Genomic DNA, 20444 nt, shown 5'->3' with positions numbered 1-20444 from the left:
GCCCGCCTAGTGCTAAGTTGTTATCAGAGCCACGATGTCAATTTTATTACCAGGCGTCTCCTCTTTCAAACCGGAACGCAGGACTGCTTGCCAACAGAAATGGGCATAATTATGTTATCTGCCCGTGCAAGGTTTACAAATATGCCAATCTATATGTAAAATCAATTATACAGATAATTTTTTACACGATATTATTAGCTTGATATGTGTATGTTTGTGTGTAATGGAGCCTGTGAATGTCATCTTGACCTACTTTAATACGTTAAATTAACTTGAAAATTTGCCCAAGCATCAAGGACCGATGACAATACAATAATTTTATAACTTCGCTCTAATTTCCAGATCAGCATCTACGGTATAAAAAAAATGTAATTAATTGTTAGTTCGATTTGATATTTAAGCATTTTTTTAAAATTTTAAATTAAATATATTATTAAAGGAAATAAATCATGGTTATATATTTTTACAATATAGTTTATTTGGAAAGTTTATTAACCCATACGAACATACGGACTAAGTATTTTGTTTGACAATTAAAATTATCAATCAAGTGTAAATAAAAATGTACGATAAATTTAATACTTGTAAAAGGTAATTATTTATCTTATAAAAATGAGATCACTTTATCACAGTAAATCATTATGCACCATTATGTGCAAAAAAATATGATACAAAAAAATTAATTCAATAACAAATACATTTTAAAGTTAAATTTCAACAAAAGGTCGGCTGTTTTTATCTCCAACTTTTATAATAAAACGTTCATATTTTTCCTTAAAGACTCTCTAACAATAAAAAAAAATGACACATGAATCCGTATCAAAGCGATTTTTTTTTAAATAGACTTGACCGCGTTTTACACATCTACAAATATTAGAAGTATATAAATCGCCAATCAAACAGTATACAACATACTCCATCCTATCGATTTTTGATCACTGACAATAAGTCATTGGCACACACATGAGTTTTGACACAAGAAGCATTTTTACTTATAAATTAAAAATTATAGTAACAGTAACAGTCATATTCATTTTCATTCTGAATATCATTTTTAGTTGTCTTATAAAGCTTCGATAACTTACGAATAAAGCCATAATGCTTGGAAATTGAATCTAATTTGTCTCTTTGAATCTATATAATGTTTGATTATATTCACTGGATAGATCATAATGATTGAACAGGTGGATTTTAGAGTACACATACATTTTAATCTGTTGCAATTTTTCTAAATACATAATAATATACATCAATTTGTATAACAGCATGTTGTATTATTACAATATTTATACATTATTAATTATTGTATTATTGAAATATTTTTGTGTATTATGTCATTATTATTTAGTAATATTTCTTTATTATATTTTATATGTTCAAAGTTCATAGTTATCGTAGTTTATTTTAATAATTAATAAAGTTGTATTTGGAATTAAACTTTAACGACTAGAAATAACTTTTGATAAGTAGTATATTCAATACATATATATAATAAATATATCGACACAATTTTTTTCCCCCCCAATTCGCTGGTAGCCTAGAAGTCTATACCAGCTACGCACTAGCTGATACGTTTTAATACAAGGCAGATTTTGACTCGTGTCTCAAGGCGACTGACGTAAATCCTGGGGTCTGTGATATCTGGTCTAGAGTTGGGTCGTACTAGGTAAATCAGATATTAGGTCCACCTGTTCCTAATCTTAAGAAATACCTAATCCACATAATCTTCCTAATCTCATTCACAACCAATACTTTACTTAGCAAGCAATCTCTATCTGCCTATTCCTAATCTCAAGTTCCTAGTTCGTTATTAATATTTGATTAATGTGATCGTTGGATCATTATTTGAAAGATTAGGATTAGGCATTTAAGAATTGTGAGATACGTTGCACCGAGTAAGTGAGTAGATAGCGCAGGAACAGGTGGGAACGTATGCTGAACATTCTATTTTACGTTTTAAGAATACAAAGATTAGGTGGAACAGGTTGATTATACTCATTGACAAAATGGGATTAGGTGCAGCCTAATCTCGTAAAATACCTAATACTCGGATCTGTTCTAATAAATCCGACTCATCTCTAATCTGATCAACTTTGGACACCAGATATGAGCTGCTCCGCGTAACTATAGCAATCTCACCAACAAACAAATTTCTTTGGCTAGTTCATAATGTTAAAAGATAGATTTTGTAATTTATTATTAAGAAGTAAACTTGACTTAAACGGAAGCTCGTTCGATGATGTCTTGGGTGAGAGACGCCCGCGCTCGCAGACGATAAGGTCGGGTAGGAGCTTCGAGTAAAGCTCCGCTCTCACACTGCTTATTGCCCAAACAGTTGCACGAGCATACCTGAAAGAAAATACTGATTTTAGTGATCTCCTATACTAATATTATAAAGAGGAAAGATTTGTCTGTTTGTATTGAATAGGCTCCGAAACTACCGAACCGATTTGAAAAATTCTTTCACTGTTTGGAAGCTACACTATTCCCGAGTGACATAAGCTATAAATTTTTAAAAAAAATTAGGGATCCTTACTAAAAGTCCAATAATGTAACCCAAGGTGTAATAAAATTACCCAAAAGTATTCTTTACATCGCGTGCCCTGCGAAAACTATTGATGATAGAATAAAATAATGTACTACGACTTTGTAGAAGACTTTATTATTTACAAAAAGTGTCGCGACAGCATATGTCTAACTATTGTAGTTATGCCGCAATAAGTGTTCTTTTATTTAAAAAAATAAAACAACGTCATATCTCGTTGAAATTTTTGTTAAAGTCCCGAGCGGAGCCGGAGCGGCTCAAAAATCAACAACTTCACCAAATGTATAGATTACGACCGGACCTCAAACACGGACCCCGTGATGTAGTAATCAGGTTAACTAAAAACTTGACTTAAAAGGCGGTTAATGCTGATGTCAATTTTAGGTTGAGATTTTGTTTATAGAAATTATTCTAAATAAGTTTGTTTTCAATCAGATTGGCTTGAAGTAAGGCTGGAGGATCTTAGAGAACCTGACAACAAAATAGTTTTGCTCTCAAAGTATATACGTCAGTCACGTTAAGACCAAACCCAAAAAGGCAGTTTCAATGCGATTATAACAAAGCAGACTTTTAAAGCATAATTAATTCATTTCGTTATATTATTATTTTTAATGACGATAACGCGAGCTACGAACTTTTTCTATAAAGTTATGAACACACTTTTATCTGCTTGGTGTCTATGTTTATATGTAACAGAATCCTTGAACGTCATTTTTAATGACTTATAATGTCCGATTGACTTGACAATTTTCACACGCATCTAGGACCGATGACAATACAGTAATTGTATAACATCGCGCTAAAAATGCCGCCCTGCCTATATCTGCCGTTAAGCAGTAATGCGTTTCGGTTTGAAAGGTGGGGCAGCCGTTGTAACTATACTGAGATCTTAGAACTTATATCTCAAGGTGGGTGGCGCATTTACGTTGTAGATGTCCATGGGCTCCAGTAACCACTTAACATCAGGTGGGCTGTGAGCTCGTCCACCCATCGAAGCAATAAAAAAGAAAAAAGAAAAATAATATCCAAACCGGTACCAAACAGGAATAAAAGAAAATATATTATTACGCATAAACGTGTTTTTTTTTTTACTTTTATAGACTAGGTGTGGACAACAAGGTCCCGAGTTCACTAGATGTTATGTAGTTTTAATTAATACGCTTTTATTAGCTTCAGACGTATGTACGTTAGTATGTAACGGAATCTTTGAACATGATTTTGACCCCCTTCAAAATGTCGGATTAACTCGAACGAAACTTATTAAAGATCGACGACAATTAATATTTAAAAAAAATTGAGAAAAAACAAAATTGAATATCAGCTAAAAAATTAAAAATTCATAATAGTTTCAGAAAACTAACAAAATACGCTTTATATAAAATTCAACTAAAAAATAGAAAATATATTTTATTGTAAAAAATAGCGTACTATACTGAACATAACCAGAATGTCCTTGAATTAATCTTGTTGTTTGTTGTGCGTTGCATGATTGTATCCAAAATAAACCGGATTGCGCGGGATCTTTCGGGTCGCACGCGACTTGTCAATCGCGGGAGTAAATTTGAATTTTGAGAATGAATGAATTAATCATTGCATCGGTGACTCTGACTACTGACTTGCGATAGCGTTTCGGTATATTCCCGATACCTAGTATGTTGTTTGCACTTTTACTAAAATATTTTAAGTGACGATAATAAATCTTAAAAATAATAATTGTATAGTTACTTTTTTATAACAATTAGCAATACAGATTACGAAAAAAATAAAAACTGTCCTTTTTGGAGTCTTACGCATAGTCCTTATTCTCGTTCTAACGTGAGAACGAGATCGATCGCGCAATCCTTCGGTCATTTTTATGTTAAATAGATGTGAGTTGTGACCGAAATGATTGAATCTTTATGACCCGATCACTATACGAATGGGTCACGATCGACCCGGGTCATGGAAAACGATTGATCGACACAGGTCCATTACTGACCTGTGGTATTATTATATACTCTTCTGAGGGCCGATCCCGGCGGCACTGCAATGCCAGGCCGACCCGTGACAGGAGTGGAGCGAGCCCCGAACTTCCCGTCATTTTGCAAAAATCAGTTTAATATACTGGTCCCGCAATGCGGGAACTTTCAGATATTAAGCTGAAAAGAACAGATACTACACTTTGATCTTAGCCAAAAGGCCGAGAAGCGATACCTTTACAGAAATACTCGGGAAAGGTCATTCGAACGCGGTGCATCTCGTCATCGCGAGTTAGGAATTGAAAAGAAAACGAACAGCGACATCTAGCGGTACACTTCGTAAATAGTATTAATGTTTACATTTCGCATAAATTTTGGTTCATTTAATTATTATTGGTTTTATATATTGTACTATGTCTTCTTTGTTGTGTGTACATAAATAAATAAAATAATAGGCCTTAACGAAAGAAGTGTTCATTAAGGCACTTTAAATATTAAGATTCATTTTGTTACTCTCCTGCTGATGAAGCTTTATATAAATAACGATGATTGTGAATGATAAGAAGATATGTTCCAAAAAAATAATACGAAATTTAGTTTAGGGCTAAGCTAATTGAAAGTTTGCGAGATTAAATCTTTATGTTTTGATATATCGAAAACATAATAGATCAAGTGTTCGAATCTCGCAGGAAAATACCAAGCGTTTCGATTTTAAGAGCGAGGCACTGTTAAAAGTGAGACCTTAGAACTTATGTCTCAAGGTGGGTGGCGGCATTTACGTTTTTGATGTCTATGAGCTCCGGTAACCACTTAACATCAGGCGGGTCATGAGCTCGTCCACAGGAAGCTTAAAGTAGTTCGAGTTTCATTAGAAAAATGGTGCCTGTCTTCGGGATTTGAACATCGTTATACACCACGCGACACGACATACACCGGTCTTCATATTTTTTTATAGGCCAACGCTGAATACAATATATTTAAAAAAAATACTGAAGAAAATTCGACACATTCGGTACATACAACACAACACACCTACATACAATACAGCCGGTCGCGCAAATCACCTCCTCGAAACTTGATACCATCACGCGCACACACACACCCACTTATACCTAGTCAGGTCATAAGTATTGTCACACAGTAAAAACTTTTCTTTTAGAATGCTGGCCACAAAAAAGTTTATTGAACCCGAATTTCGAATTGTTCATGAAAATAAAAATAGTATACATTTAGAATTTTACTCATTTTTAAATATGGAGTGGACGCTTAAAAAAGACCGTGTTGCAGTTATTGCGTTGCATCGTTGCGGTTACGCGCCAATTCAAATTTTTAACATACTGAAAAACTTGAATATAACCAAAAGATTCGTTTATCGTACCATCAAACGATACAATGAAGACTCTAGTGTAGATGACAGGTCAAGAAGTGGTCGCCCTCGGTCTGTTAGGACTCCAGCAGTGATAAAAGCTGTGAAGGCGCGAATTCAAAGAAATCCCAAACGTAAGCAGAAACTGTTGGCCCTTCAGATGGGGTTAAGCAGAACCACGGTGAAAAGGGTGTTAAATGAAGACTTAGGGCTTCGGGCATATCGAAGAAAAACAGGAAATCGTTTGAATGCTCGTCTAATGGACCTGAGACTGAAGAGATGCCGCGCTTTGTTGAAGCGGTACGCGGGAAAAAAAACTCCTTCGTAAACGCCTCTGGGACTTCGTATCCGCGAATAAAATTCTTATAGACGAGCAGTTTGGATTCCGCGCCAGACACTCGTGCGTCCATCAAGTGCACCGCCTCACGGAGCACATCTTACTAGGGCTGAACAGGCGGAAACCCATTCCGACAGGAGCCCTCTTCTTCGATATAGCGAAGGCGTTCGACAAAGTCTGGCACAACGGTTTGATATACAAACTGTATAACATGGGAGTGCCAGACAGACTCGTGCTCATCATACGAGACTACTTGTCGAACCGTTCGTTCCGATATCGAGTCGAGGGAACGCGTTCCCGGCCCCGTCACGTCACAGCCGGAGTCCCGCAAGGCTCCGCCCTCTCCCCGTTACTATTCAGTTTGTATATCAACGATATACCCCGGTCTCCGGAGACCCATCTGGCGCTCTTCGCCGATGACACCGCCATCTACTACTCGTGTAGGAAGAAGGCGTTGCTTCATCGACGACTTCAGACCGCAGCTACCACCATGGGACAGTGGTTCCGGAAGTGGCGCATCGACATTAACCCCACGAAAAGCACAGCGGTGCTCTTCAAAAGGGGTCGCCCTCCGAACACCACGCTGAGCATCCCTCTCCCGACTAGGCGCGTCAACACCCCCGCCCCCGCCGTTCGCCCAATCACGATGTACGACCAGCCCATACCGTGGGCCCCGAAGGTCAAATATTTAGGCGTCACCCTCGACAGTAGGATGACATTCCGCCCCCACATCAAGACGGTACGCGATCGTGCCGCCTTCATCCTAGGACGTCTCTACCCGATGATATGTAGGCGAAGTAAAATGTCCCTTAGAAATAAGGTGACACTCTACAAAACTTGCATACGCCCCGTCATGACCTATGCAAGTGTAGTGTTCGCTCACGCGGCCCGCATACACTTAAAATCCTTTCAAATTATTCAATCCCGTTTTTGCAGGATAGCCGTCGGAGCCCCGTGGTTCGTCAGGAACGTCGACCTCCATGACGACCTGGACTTAGAGTCCATCAGTAAGTATCTGCAGTCGGCGTCCATGCGCCACTTCGATAAAGCGGCACGACACGAGAACCCTCTCATCGTGGCCGCCGGTAACTACATTCCCGATCCTGCGGACAGAATGGAAAGCAGTCGACGTCGCCCTAAACACGTCATCTCGGATCCTCCTGATCCACTAACGGTGCTTTTAGGTACTTCAAGCACCGGTCACCGTTCTCGTCGAACCCGTCGCTTGCGACGAAGGGCTCGACGAGTAAATTAACTCTCAGACACAGCCCACTGAGTTTCTCGCCGGATCTTCTCAGTGGGTCGCGTTTCCGATCCGGTGGTAGATTCTGCGAAGCACGACTCTTGCTAGGGTTCGTGTTAGCAACATCGTCAGGTTTGAGCCCCGTGAGCTCACCTACTAAAGTTAGGGTTACGCTGAAATAGCCGCTAGGGCTATCAGCTTAGGTAGGAAAAAAAAAAAAAAAAAAAAAGGGAAAAAAATATCGGGAAATTCTTTTTTCGGATGAAAAAATTTTTACTGTAGAAGAGAGCCACAACAAACAAAATGATAAGGTGTACGCACACAGTAGTGAAGAAGCGAGCAACCGTATTCCGCGTGTCCAACGAGGTCATTTTCCATCCTCGCTCATGGTATGGTTGGGAGTTTCTTATTGGGGCTTAACAGAGGTACATTTTTGTGAGAAAGGTGTAAAAACGAATGCAGTTGTGTATCAAAATACAGTCCTAACGAACCTTGTGGTACCTGTTTCTCATACCATGTTCAATAACAGGCACTGGGTATTCCAACAAAATTCGGCGCCAGTTCATAGAGCGAAGAGCACACAAGACTGGCTGGCGGCGCGTGAAATCGACTTCATCCGGTACGAAGACTGGCCCTCCTCCAGTCCAGATTTGAATCCGTTAGATTACAAGATATGGCAACACTTGGAGGAAAAGGTGTGCTCAAAGCCTCATCCCAATTTGGAGTCACTCAAGACATCCTTGATTAAGGCAGCCGCCGATATTGACATGGACCTCGTTCGTGCTGCGATAGACGACTGGCCGCGCAGATTGAAGGCCTGTATTCAAAATCACGGAGGTCATTTTGAATAAACTTTAGTGTCATAAGAATCTATGTTTTGTTAAGTTCATTTTGGTATATGAATGGTTACATAATGAATAAACTTGTTTCAATTATTTTACATTAAACATGTGACAGAATTTATGACCTGACTATGTATAATAAAAAAAAAAAAAAAACCTAGAGGAGGTATGGCGACTTTTTCACTAAGTGACATTTTCTATCAATCAACTTCTACCGTAAGACCCATTAAGTAGCTTCGTTGCAAAAAAAAACCCAGCAGAGCGTGGCGGCAGGAAAGTTGGATGATACGGTGTAATGTTTTTTTTTAATGCCCTTGTAGGCAGACGAGAATACGGCCCACCTGATGGTGAGTGGTTACCGTCGCCCACGGACTTCAGCAATCCCAGGGGCAGAGCCAAGCCGCTGCCTACCGCATAATACTCTCCACAAGCCTCTTTTAAAGAAGGACATGTTATAGCGCTTGGGAAACACCGTGGAGGGGAGCTCATTCCAAAACCGGATGGTACGTGGCAAAAAAGATCTCTGGAAACGCACTGTCGATGAACGCAACGGTTCCAGATGATATGGATGAACTCTGCTCCGACGGCGAGAGGTGCCTTCGTCTCGAGCGTTCTGGAGTGCTTGAAAGCCAAAGTGGGTTTATCCTCAAACTGATAACTTACAGACGCCTGGTCGTCGTGTGAACGCTGCCGGGCCGCGATGCCGTGTCCCTCTATCGGTAGCAATGTTCTAGAACCTTCTTTGTCTTCGTCTCGAGCGTTCTCTTCGGCTTGCCTGTTCAATTAAATTAAATCAACTTTAGCCATCAAACTGCTGATCCAATCACATTTTGAGAGCCTCAGTAGATTGCTTAGTTTACTACATTTTTTTAAAGACAACCATAATATTTATCGAATATTAATGTAACTGTTTAAACTAATTATCTCAGAAATTACTATTACTACGTCACTATATTCCACCAGATCAATAATACCATCATCATCATGTATTAAGCTGTTTGATAATTACATTATAGCACATTACCTCAACATACACGTATTTTCGTCGAAGTTTAGTTGTTTTTTTCTAACTACCTACATAGTGCATATTTAAGTTAGGCAAAGAACAAGAAAATCATTACGGCGACGGTAACCATGCTATGGGTATAACTTAAAGCATAACAACCGAACCATAAAATATACACTACTATACAGTATTTTGAAGTCGTCATGGCCTAACGGATAAGACGTCCAGTGCATTCGTGTTGAGCGATGCACCGGTGTTCGAATCTCAGGCGGGTACCAATTTTTCTAATGAAATACGTACTCAACAAATGTTCACGATTGATTTCCACGGTGAAGGAATCACATCGTGTAATAAAAATGAAACCCGCAAAATTATAATTTGCGTAATTACTGGTGGTAGAACCTCTTGAGGGTGGTGGGTGGGTACCACTACCCTGCCTATTTCTGCCGTGAAGCAGTAATGCGTTTCGGTTTGAAGGGTGGGGCAGCCGTTGTAACTATACTTGAGACCTAAGAACTTATATCTCAAGGTGGTGGTGCATTTACGTTGGATGTCTATGGGCTCCAGTAACCACTTAACACCAGGTGGGCTGCGAGCTCGTCCACCCAACTAAGCAATAAAAAAAATATATAAAAAAAATACAACCCTTTGCCACAAATGACATTATATCTTGTGATCGGTATTAAAATCTGTCAAATGTAAATAGTAAAAAACTTTCAAAAGTAGAAGTAAGGAGGATTGCCTTTTATGTGTATTATCTATGGCCTTTATAGGGGACAAGTTAATGTTGGAAGATTCACCGAAATAGTTAGCGCTAGTGTAGGAAATGTAAATGATGTGAGTAAAGCAATTTTAAACAGAATGAAGTGCGCTGGTTTGAATAATTTAATATATTTAGCCGGACCCAAATATGACTTCAGCGGAAGAACTAAATCTCTTCCAAAAGCACTGCTGTGGAAAAACGCGGGAACCCACTATGTGTGTTTTCCCAAGAAAGTCTCATGAGACCACGACCATCAGCATTGAGGATTATCGATGCAAGGAGGAGGTGGTCCTCAATTTAAGATGGGAATAAGTTACTAGCCCAAAAAATCGATTAAGGCCCGCTGTGACCTTAACCGAGTCCATGCAGCCGTAATGCTTGCCTTTCCATACAAACCATTGGTAGTCGTCCTGTTTCGGCTTCGATAACGGTTCCAATACAGGCAGGGTACTTACATGGTCATGAATCTGAGAACGAGTAAGTTGATGCTGGCGGCGACAACGGCCAGCCCGAACAATATGAAGACGAGACTCAAGGCCACATATCCGGGTTTACTGGTCAAGGCTTGATCGTTCTGGGAAAACAGAAATATAATAATATATATAAATATATGTAGTAATGTAGATGCGGGTTAAAAGTATTATTGGTAAACGATTTATGTAAACTGTAGATTTACAGTTAATTAATTCTAATTTATTTAAAACTTGACCAAAAAAACATGTTTTTACTTTATTGTTTTTGTTTGTTGTTAATCGATTCGCTTGCACATCCCTATCCGGTGAAGCAGGAAACGATGTCAATAGCTGCTGTTCTTGTTCTTCTTTTTATAAATATGGCTTTTTTGTGAAGATTTTATGGCCTGGTATCGAGACCTTTAAGCCAAGTTTTATATCTCTTTATTCTGTTATAATATTAAAAATATGTGAAGCGAAATAAGATGACGTACAGTAATTTGAGATTAATCAAATGGGATTATATTAAAGGAAAGGAAAAGTTTATTGGCTGTGGTTTGATTCGTTCATTGGAGCGGAGTAAACTTAATTGAAGTTCAATTAAAAACATCGAATTGTTGATGCTAATACAAAAAATAGTCCTTTAATTAGAAAGGTAAATGTCGCTTAAACCAAATAGCTTTTCACTCCGCCATGTGTACATGTAGATATAGGTACAGCAGAGCGTATTCTGATCTCTATCAGTCATTTATTGACGTTTAAGTTTCTTTTCACACTAGGTTTTAAATAATTATAAATTATTCAAATACGTAATTCCTCACTTGCAGAGCGACGTAGTCTCCGAAGCCGATGGTGGTCAGCGTCACGAAGCAGTAATAGAAACTATCGAAGTAGCTCCAGCCTTCGTACCGAGAGAATACGGCGGCTCCTAAACAAAACACGTAAAAAACAACTTTATCCATACTTTCTGTGCTTTTTTATTGCTTAGATGGGTGGGCGAGCTCACAGCCCACCTGGTGTTAAGTGCGCCACCCACCTTGAGACATAAATTCTAAGGTCTCAAGTATAGTTACACCGGCTTCCCCACCCTTCAAACCGAAACACAATTACGGCTTCACGGCAGAAATAGGCAGGGTGGTAGTACTTACCCGCGCGGACTCACAAGAGGTCCTACCACCAGTAAAAAGCGAGCAAGCTTCTGAGAAAACGATTAACTTCTCAAATTATTACGATATATGAACATTGAAGTGCATACATAAATTGAAGTTTTTTTTATTTTTATTGCTTAGATATGTGGACGATCTCACAGCCCACCTGGTGTTAAGTGGTTACCGGAGCCCATAGACATCTACGACGTAAATGCGCCACCCGCCTTGAGATATAAGTTCTAAGGCCTCAAGTATAATCACAACGGCTGCCCCACCCTTCAAACCGAAACGCATTACTGCTTCACGGCAGAAATAGGCAGGGTGGTGGTACCTACCCGCGCGGACTCACAAGAGGTCCTACCACCAGGAAAAAGCGAGCAAGCTTCAGAAAAAACGATTAACTTCTCAAATTATTACGACATATGAACATTGGAGTGCATACGTAAATTGAATGGATTTTTTACTACCCACAGATAAGGAATACCTGCCTGTAGTTATTATGATTGATGAGAGCATTCCAGTAGCAAACATCAGATTCATTTCGGTTGCTTCAGTGGTATTACAACGCAGATAACATTTCGCTCTACGAATCACAACTGAAGCGAACTTATTTAACCGTTCCCCGATACTCTGGAACATCACCAGCCCTAGGGGTATACCCACCTGTGAAGGAAGAAACAAACGAATATCAGTTCAGAATATTATTTGTTGTTTTTATCATGTAATAAAAGGCTGCGTTTCAACATTTTCACATCATTCGGAGTCGTCGTGGCCTAAAGGACAAGACGTCCGGTGTACGTATATTAAGCGATGCAACGGTGTTCGAATCCCGGAGGCAGGCGACACCAATTTTTCTAATTAGGTACGCACTTCACAAATATTCAAGGTTGACTTCTACAGGGAAGGAATAACAAACGCTGCGATAAAGCAATTGTAGTAAAATAAAATTGATTCCTAATTGAACCTAATTCCATTAGGATTTTTTTTTATTGCTTAGATGGATGGACGAGCTAACAGCCCACCTGATGTTAAGTGGTTACTGGAGCCAATAGACATCTACAACGTAAATGCGCCACCCACCTCGAAATATAAGTTCTAAGGTCTCAGTATAGTTACAACGGCTACCCCACCCTTCGAACCGAAACGCATTACTGCTTCACGGCGGAAATAGGCAGGGTGGTGGTACCTACCCGTGTGGACTCCCAAGAGGTCCTACCACTAGTGATTACGAAAATTATAATTTTGCGGGTTTGATTTTTATTACACGATGTTATTCCTTCACCGTGGAAGTCAATCGTGAACATTTGTTGAGTACCTACGTATTTCATTAGAAAAATTGGTACCCGCCTGCGGGATTCGAACATCGGTGCATCGCTTCATACGAATGCACCAGTGGAGAATTAACAAGAATTAACAAAGTGGAGCTGCAATAATAACACTGCCACCCGGCAACACCACAGTCGTGTCACTGTCGTGCGCCAGACAATGGCTAAATTCTGGTCACACCACAGTGGTGTCAAACGAATATATTTTTACGAAACATGCGGACAGCAAAGTGATAATATGTAATTACGGCTTTTTCTTAAATTGTTAGAATACGGGCGATCAAATAAGTAATCAGTATATAAGTAACAAGGATTTGTGATATAATAAAGCCCACTGAGTTTCTCACCGGATCTTCTCAAAGGGTCGCGTTTCCGATCCGGTGGTAAATTCTGCGAAGCACTGCTCTTGCTAGGGCCAGTATTAGCAACACTCCCGTTTAGAGCCCCGTGAGCTCACCTACATGTCAAGGAGAAGCTGAAATAGCCTCTCAAGGCTATCAGCATAGGTGTGGAGAAAATAATAATTTAAAGTAATTTTAAGGGCAGCAACTTAGCTGTGCCCTTGGCATTTCTTTTATCTATAAGCACCAATGACAATTCACCATCAGGCAATAAAAAAAACTAAAGATTTGCATTTTAGCTCTCATAAATCTACAATTGTTTACTAGAGCCCATAGCTACTAAATTATGAATATTCCTTTTAGTCTGTGTGGTTAGTGATTCTGACTATAATACCAAACAGTCCAGGTTCACATGGTTGCAGTCACTATCTATGTCAAAAATATGTTGGACTGTAATTGTTCTTGTCTTGCATGTTACCCTTACATTAGAAAAGAGTACTAGATGTTAAAATTGAATGTTGTTTTGAGATGAGATCAAAATATCAATTGAAGCTCATCTTTAAAAGACCAACTATTAATTAGCATTCATTTATATTGGAAAAATGTTTTAACTTTATATCTGAAATCTTACCATGGCATAGGCCATACAAAAAGCCTTTCCTCCTACAGTAACAGGTGTGGAATGTCCATAGCCAATCATAGCTAAAACGACAGTGGCAAAATAGAATGCTCCTGCGAACTTCCACTGTGGACCAGCTTTGTGGGGCTTATTCTCTATCAATACTATTTCTATCACATGGTAGTCTTCAGCACTTATATTATATTTGCGTAATAAGCCATTTTTCATGTCTGGAATGGCATACAAAAAATTATAGCAGAAACATGTAATTGAAATAAAGAAAACTGAAATACATACATACATTGTTACTATTAGTGCAATATTGACAATTATGGCCCCAAACTGTGTGCCCCAGAATATTACAACTTTATGAGTAGAATAATCATTCTAATGATATTCTTTGACTTCATTTTTCAAGGTGGGCAGTTTTTTGGTGTGTCTATGGGTTCCAGTGGCAAAGACAAATGGCGATTTAACAATCAACCAAACAACCTGGCACACTATCTTCTGCAAAGAAGTTGCAAACTATACATCAAGCCGTACTCAACTCTTAGTTTTTTTTTTATTGCTTAGATGGGTGGACGAGCTCACAGCCCACCTGGTGTTAAATGGTTACTGGAGCCCATAGACATCTACAATGCAAATGCGCCACCCACCTTGAGATATAAGCTCTAAGGTCTCAGTTTAGTCAAACCGAAACGCATTACTGCTTCACGGCAGAAATAGGCGGGGTGGTGGTACCTACCCGTGCGGACTCACAAGTCCTACCACCTACCACCTACCACCAGTAAAATCAAATTTTTAAAAATATAAATATTGATCTTTGTTTATAGACTTCACAATTGCACAATTAACTTTTAAATCCAGTCTTTTGCATCAGCTTATCTGCTTGTAGTGTAAAAATTGATTGCAGATTAACACATATAAACAAATATAACAGTTATATAACAGCAGATATAAAAGTTATCATTATTATATTTTTTTAAACATGTTATTTTCAATAGTAAATTAAAATTTCAAATGCCAGTAACAAAACAAAAGAGAAAAATGTTATGCATTAAGTAAATCTAAATCTCGTGGTGTCAGTTTCTAATCCTATTCAAATCATTGGACTTAAAATAACATACTTAAATGTGTGAGTGCAGGATTTTACCTGACAGCACCTCTAATCTTTTACTTTCGGTGTCTGACTCCAATGCATCAAAGACCGCTGCTCCGATGAGAAGATACGTAAAAGTGCAAACCACAAGTGACAATGTTCGTACATTCTGCCGCTTCATGCTACAAAAAAAATGTTTACATTTTATAGTGCAGGGATATGTATGTCAGTGCATTTTATTCAAGATGTTTTCTTGCCTGTAAGTATTTATAGCATTATTAAATCTTATCGTATATTTGTTACAAATATACCTATTTTGTAATTAACTTGATATAGGTCTGATATCTATATTAATTTAAAAATCTACAGTGGTTTTTACGGATGTTCCGTTAGAACTACTGAACCATGCGTCCGATTGACTTGAAACTTGGTATCCATGTAGAAAATACATGTACTTAATGGATAGGCTAATATTTTTAAGAGTTTTGGACTCCCTATAATAATGACAATAAATAATAATGTTAATTTTAAATGCCCAGCGAAGCGGGCGTACGGCTATTTTTTTTTCTAAAATGAAAGATAAGAGTTGTTGATACCATAAATAAACAGCGCCTACTCATAAACAACAATAAATTAATGTAAGCCAATTAGCTTAAAAAAAGTACTGATCAGATCACAAACTTGCCTCTTAATTTCATTTAAAATTACTCGTTTAAATAAAGTGGTCTCAAATATTATTGTGTATAATCTATGGTCCCACCTATCAGTGTGACCAGATTTTATTTGACGAATCTACTGCTTGTGGAGGTTAAAATCTACTACATTCTACCAAAAGAGAACGAAAAATACTCAAAATCTATTATACTTTTTTTGCTGTCGTGTTATTTTTTTATTTATTTTTTATTGCTTAGGTCGGTGGACGAGCTCACAGCCCACCTGGTGTAAAGTGGTTACTGGAGCCCATGGACATCTACAACGTAAATGCGCCACCCACCTTGAGATATAAGTTCTAAGATCTCGTTATAGTTACAACGGCTGCCCTACCCTTCAAACCAAAACGCATTACTGCTTCACGGCAGAAATAGGCAGGGTGGTGGTACCTACCCGCGCGGACTCACAAGAGGTCCTACCACCAGTAAAATAAATTACCACCAGTAAAGTAAAATGTAAAAACATGAATCTTCTTGATTAATCAATAAAATAATAAAAAGAAACCACAATTAATTAAAGAGACCAATGTTCTTTTTTTTAAATTAAATTCTAAATAAAAATATAATTACAAAATAAAAATAATAAAATGAAACTTTAACTTAAAATTCTTCTCTTTATGTTGGGTAACATTTTCATAAAGTTGTTTTGAGTCCAATAACTTGATAATAGTTCTGTCAGGATCAAATGTGCGTCATCAACTGTCGTAGCCCCTCTTTTCCATGCATGATTGCAGCAACATTCATAGTATTAAATCGATTTCGATCTTGATTTTTAATCCTATGAATATTAGAAATTATTCTTTCTACTTTGGCGTTTGACAAAGGTAGTATCGTCATTTGCTTCACAAATCGGGACAAATTGCCATAGCTTGGTTTGCTATTCGCATCACAGATTTGGCTGTCTGCACTCCAAAATTTATCTACCATAAAAGTTTCAGACATTGAACTAGAAGTTGACAATAAATTAGACACGGAAACATCTAATTTTAATTCCCTTTATTCTTTGTCAACAATTTGCATGTTTTCTGTTGCAACTACAAGGATATCGTGATATGAGATATCCTTGTGTATAATAATTGTGTTTCATTTTAAGCTCGATTATAAAAATTCTCAATGAAGGAATTCTCACTGGTTTATCACACTATGCACAAGGCACCAAGAAAAGAATGAAAATAAAATAGTTACAATCCATTCGATGAAAGGGGGAATATCCCAAATTTGTCCGTTATGCCAAAAAAGTACTAGAATAACTGAAAAGCGTGAATTCTACTAAAATATACCAAATAATTTTTACATACTTAATTCTGTTACCAGTACTTCAAAATCTACCAAAAAAGTAGAAATCTACTAAATCTGGTCACGCTGCCACCCATGCACTTTTATTTTATTTTTAGTGATATTGTGACCAGGTAACTAAGACTTTTAGGTCAAGTCTAATTTTAATTTTAATGTAACCTTTTTGTATGAAAAATGATATTATGAAATGAAATGAAATGAAATGAGATGATATGAAATGAAATGAGATGATATGAAATGAAATGAAATTTAATCTCCGTAAAATGGTGGTCATTTACTGAGACTTTTTCAGTTGACTTTTTGGAGGATCCAAATCGTAGAGGCATCGATTGCATTTTCTTATCAGCTTTAAATAAAATACTTTTTATGATTTTATAGTGCTTACAATTTTTTTCGTCCTTTTTTATTTCTCTATCTTATTCTAATTACTTTCAGCGCCTTTTTTAAAATTTACCCGGCTGCTACTGTAGCGCCACCCTTATTTAGCAGATTTTAATTATTATTATTTTTCCTACCTAAGCTGATAGCCTTGAGAGGCTATATCAGCGTAACCTTAACTAGTAGGTGATCTCACGGGGCTCAAACCTGACGACGTTGCTAATACGAACCCTAGCAAGTGATAGGGTGGACTAGCGGCTATAGCAATTAATTAAAACGTAAATTAAATACTTGAAAACATTGTGTTGACTTGTATAAGAGAAAATATAATTCAGAATGACACCGCACATCAAAAGTAAAAAGGAACATAATACAAATTTAAATATAGTGCAGCATAGACAATTATACGTGGACAGCATCACGACCTTCCAACACCTTCTCCTGATGTTCACTCATGTTGCCGAGACACGTTTCTATACATGCATTAATCTTGCACAGTGTCTTTCAAATTTTACTTTTGACAATGGTTTTGTCATTACGTCAGCTAACTGAATTTCTGTGGGACAGTAGCTAATATTTATTAATCCATGCACGAAGTGTTCATGTATAAAATGGTACCGCACGTCTATGTGCTTAGACCTTTTGTTGAAGGATCCAGACTTCACAAGTTGAATCGAACTTTGGTTATCAACATGTAGATTTATTTTTATGTCCATACCGGTTATTTCCTGTAATAGAGATTTGAGATACAATGCCTCTTTGCAACAGTCGGCTGCGGCTATGTACTCGGCTTCAGTCGACGATAGCGCTACTATAGGCTGCCTCTTAGATGCCCATGATATTGGTCCATCGGCTATCATTAGCACGGAACCAGAAGTGCTTCTTCGCGTCAATGGGTCTCCAGCATAATCCGAGTCGCTGTAAGCATCGATGCTCTCTATCGGTTTGTTTCGTTTGAATAAAATGCCTTTATGTTTGGTTCCCACTAAATATTTGAATATTTTCTTCAATTTTGTAACGTCTTCTCTAGTGGGGTTTTCGACCTTCCTGCTAACTAGATTGACCGCTTGTGCGATATCTGGTCTGGTTCTGGTAGACAGGTACAGTAAACTTCCCACTGCTTCCCTATAGGGATATTCCTTCTCCTGGGCAGTTTCCTGTATCGACTTTGAATCGCTACTTGCGGGCGTGTCACAAGGTTTGGCATTTTTCATGTTGTATTTTTCCAGTACGTCATTTATGTAGGATCTCTGAGTAAGAATGATTCCTTCTTTTGAGTTTTTTATTTCCATACCCAGATAAGTACTTGGATTTTCATTCTTTTTCATTTGAAATTTGGTTTCAAGTTTCTTCAAAATAGCTTCGATCTTTTTCTTATCTTTTCCTATGACAAGTCCATCATCAACGAATAGTCCGATTATTATTGATTTATCTTCGTTTATGAAAACGCATCGATCTGTTTTGATTGTCTTGAATCCCAAATCAAACATCGCTTGGGTAAAAGTTTTGTTCCATGTAAATGGAGCTTGTTTTAATCCGTACAAAGATTTTTTTAATCGGCAAACTACTTCAGTAGTATTGCAGTTAGTCTCATAGCCAACAGGCAATTTCATATAAACTTCATCTGATAACTCTCCGTATAAGAAAGCTGTCTTGATGTCAAATGTCATGAAGTAGTAAGATTTAGATGCGGCAATTGCTAATAAAGTTTTTAATGCAGATTGACTTACTACTGGGCTATAAATGTCTTCGAAATCCAGGTTTCCTTTCTGCTCGCATCCACGTACGACTAATCTAGCCTTGTACGTACCGTCATCTTTAATCCGAAATACCCATTTGTTCGACAGTATTTTGTGTCCTTTGGCTTCTGACTTGTCTACTAATACCCAGGTGTTATTTTTCTGTAATGATTCCATTTCAGATTGTATCGCCTTCTCCCAATTTCGTCTGTCGGTGCCAGTCACAGCTTCTTTGTATGTTAGTAAAGAGCAGTCATAGTCGTCATTATTTTCTGACGTAAACATGGTCACGCAGCGACTTAACTCATAATCTTTGGTCCATGCTGGTGGTCTCACGTCCCTTTGTGGTCTTCCACTTGAGGGAGATGGTTCATCAACATGATCTTGACTAGAGCTGGAATAAAGGGGGTTAGGTTCCTGAAAAGGTAAGTTCTCATTAATGTTGTTTCTTTTTTCTGGAATTTCAATTTGTTCTGTTTCAGGTTCTGGAGTAAGACCTTCGCGTTTCTCAGCAGGAGTACCGCTATAATGCATCTTTTCGACTACTTTTACATCTCTGCTGATAACAACATCATTCCTTTCGGGTATATATATTCTAAAACCTTTTGTATATTCCGCATATCCCAAGAATACTCCTTCTGTCGCTTTGGCTGTGAATTTTCCTCTTCGGTTTTTGTTCATCACAAACGCTCTATTTCCGAATACGTGTAGGTGATTTCCTGATGGTGTTCGTTGTACCCATTTCTCATATGGGGAATTGCCTTTGAGAGCTCTTGCTGGGCTTCTATTTATTAAATAGTTTGCAGTGTTTACTGCTTCTGCCCAAAGTTTTGCAGGAATATTGGCATCTATCATCAGACATCTAGCTTTATCCATCAGCGACCGATTTTTTTTTTTCACTCATGCCGTTTTGCTGGGGGGTATAAGGTGCAGATAGTCTTCGGCTTATACCGTTATCTTTGAGGAATTTATCAAACGCTTTAGACCTGTATTCGCCTCCATTATCAGTTTGTAGATTTTGAATTTTCTTCTTATGAAACAGTTCAACAAAGTTTTTATATTCCTTGAATTTATCGATTACTTCGCTCTTTTCTTTTAAGAAATATACACAGCAGTATCTTGTATAATCGTCAATAAATGTTACGAAATACTTTGATCCGGCCATTGATTCGTTCTCAAATGGGCCACACACGTCACTGTGAATTATCTGGAGCACTTCGGTAGAGATTATTTGTCCATGGCTTTGGAATGGTAGAGTGGAAAATTTTCCTTTGATA

General features: G+C 37.9%; 1 protein-coding gene and 1 non-coding gene across 3 annotated transcripts; both read right to left on the bottom strand.

Annotated features, from left to right (window-relative positions):
• Positions 1-456: 456 nt before the first annotated feature.
• LOC101738960 (potassium channel subfamily K member 9) lies at positions 457-15826 on the bottom strand. Of its 2 annotated transcripts, none has more exons than XM_012689178.4 (8): positions 15730-15826; positions 15099-15226; positions 13958-14175; positions 12149-12323; positions 11334-11440; positions 10516-10634; positions 8955-9066; positions 457-2349 (listed from the first exon to the last, which is right to left on the bottom strand). In XM_012689178.4, exons 2-8 carry the CDS (start codon positions 15223-15225, stop codon positions 2218-2220), a joined length of 990 nt encoding a protein of 329 aa, XP_012544632.2. In that variant the 5' UTR covers position 15226; positions 15730-15826; the 3' UTR covers positions 457-2217. The 2 variants fall into 2 exon arrangements, with proteins under 2 accessions (XP_012544632.2, XP_021202543.2); XM_021346868.3 differs by having other exon boundaries at positions 15641-15753.
• Positions 4544-4736, bottom strand: LOC119630612 (U2 spliceosomal RNA). Its single transcript, XR_005246336.1, has one exon. It is a non-coding gene; the product is annotated as a U2 spliceosomal RNA (small nuclear RNA).
• Positions 15827-20444: the final 4618 nt, after the last annotated feature.

Source organism: Bombyx mori, chromosome 25 (genome assembly GCF_030269925.1).
Source record: "Bombyx mori chromosome 25, ASM3026992v2".
In the NCBI taxonomy this organism is placed as follows: domain Eukaryota; kingdom Metazoa; phylum Arthropoda; class Insecta; order Lepidoptera; family Bombycidae; genus Bombyx; species Bombyx mori.
Note: the sequence above shows the minus strand (reverse complement) of the source record. Positions and strands in the feature narration are given on the sequence as shown.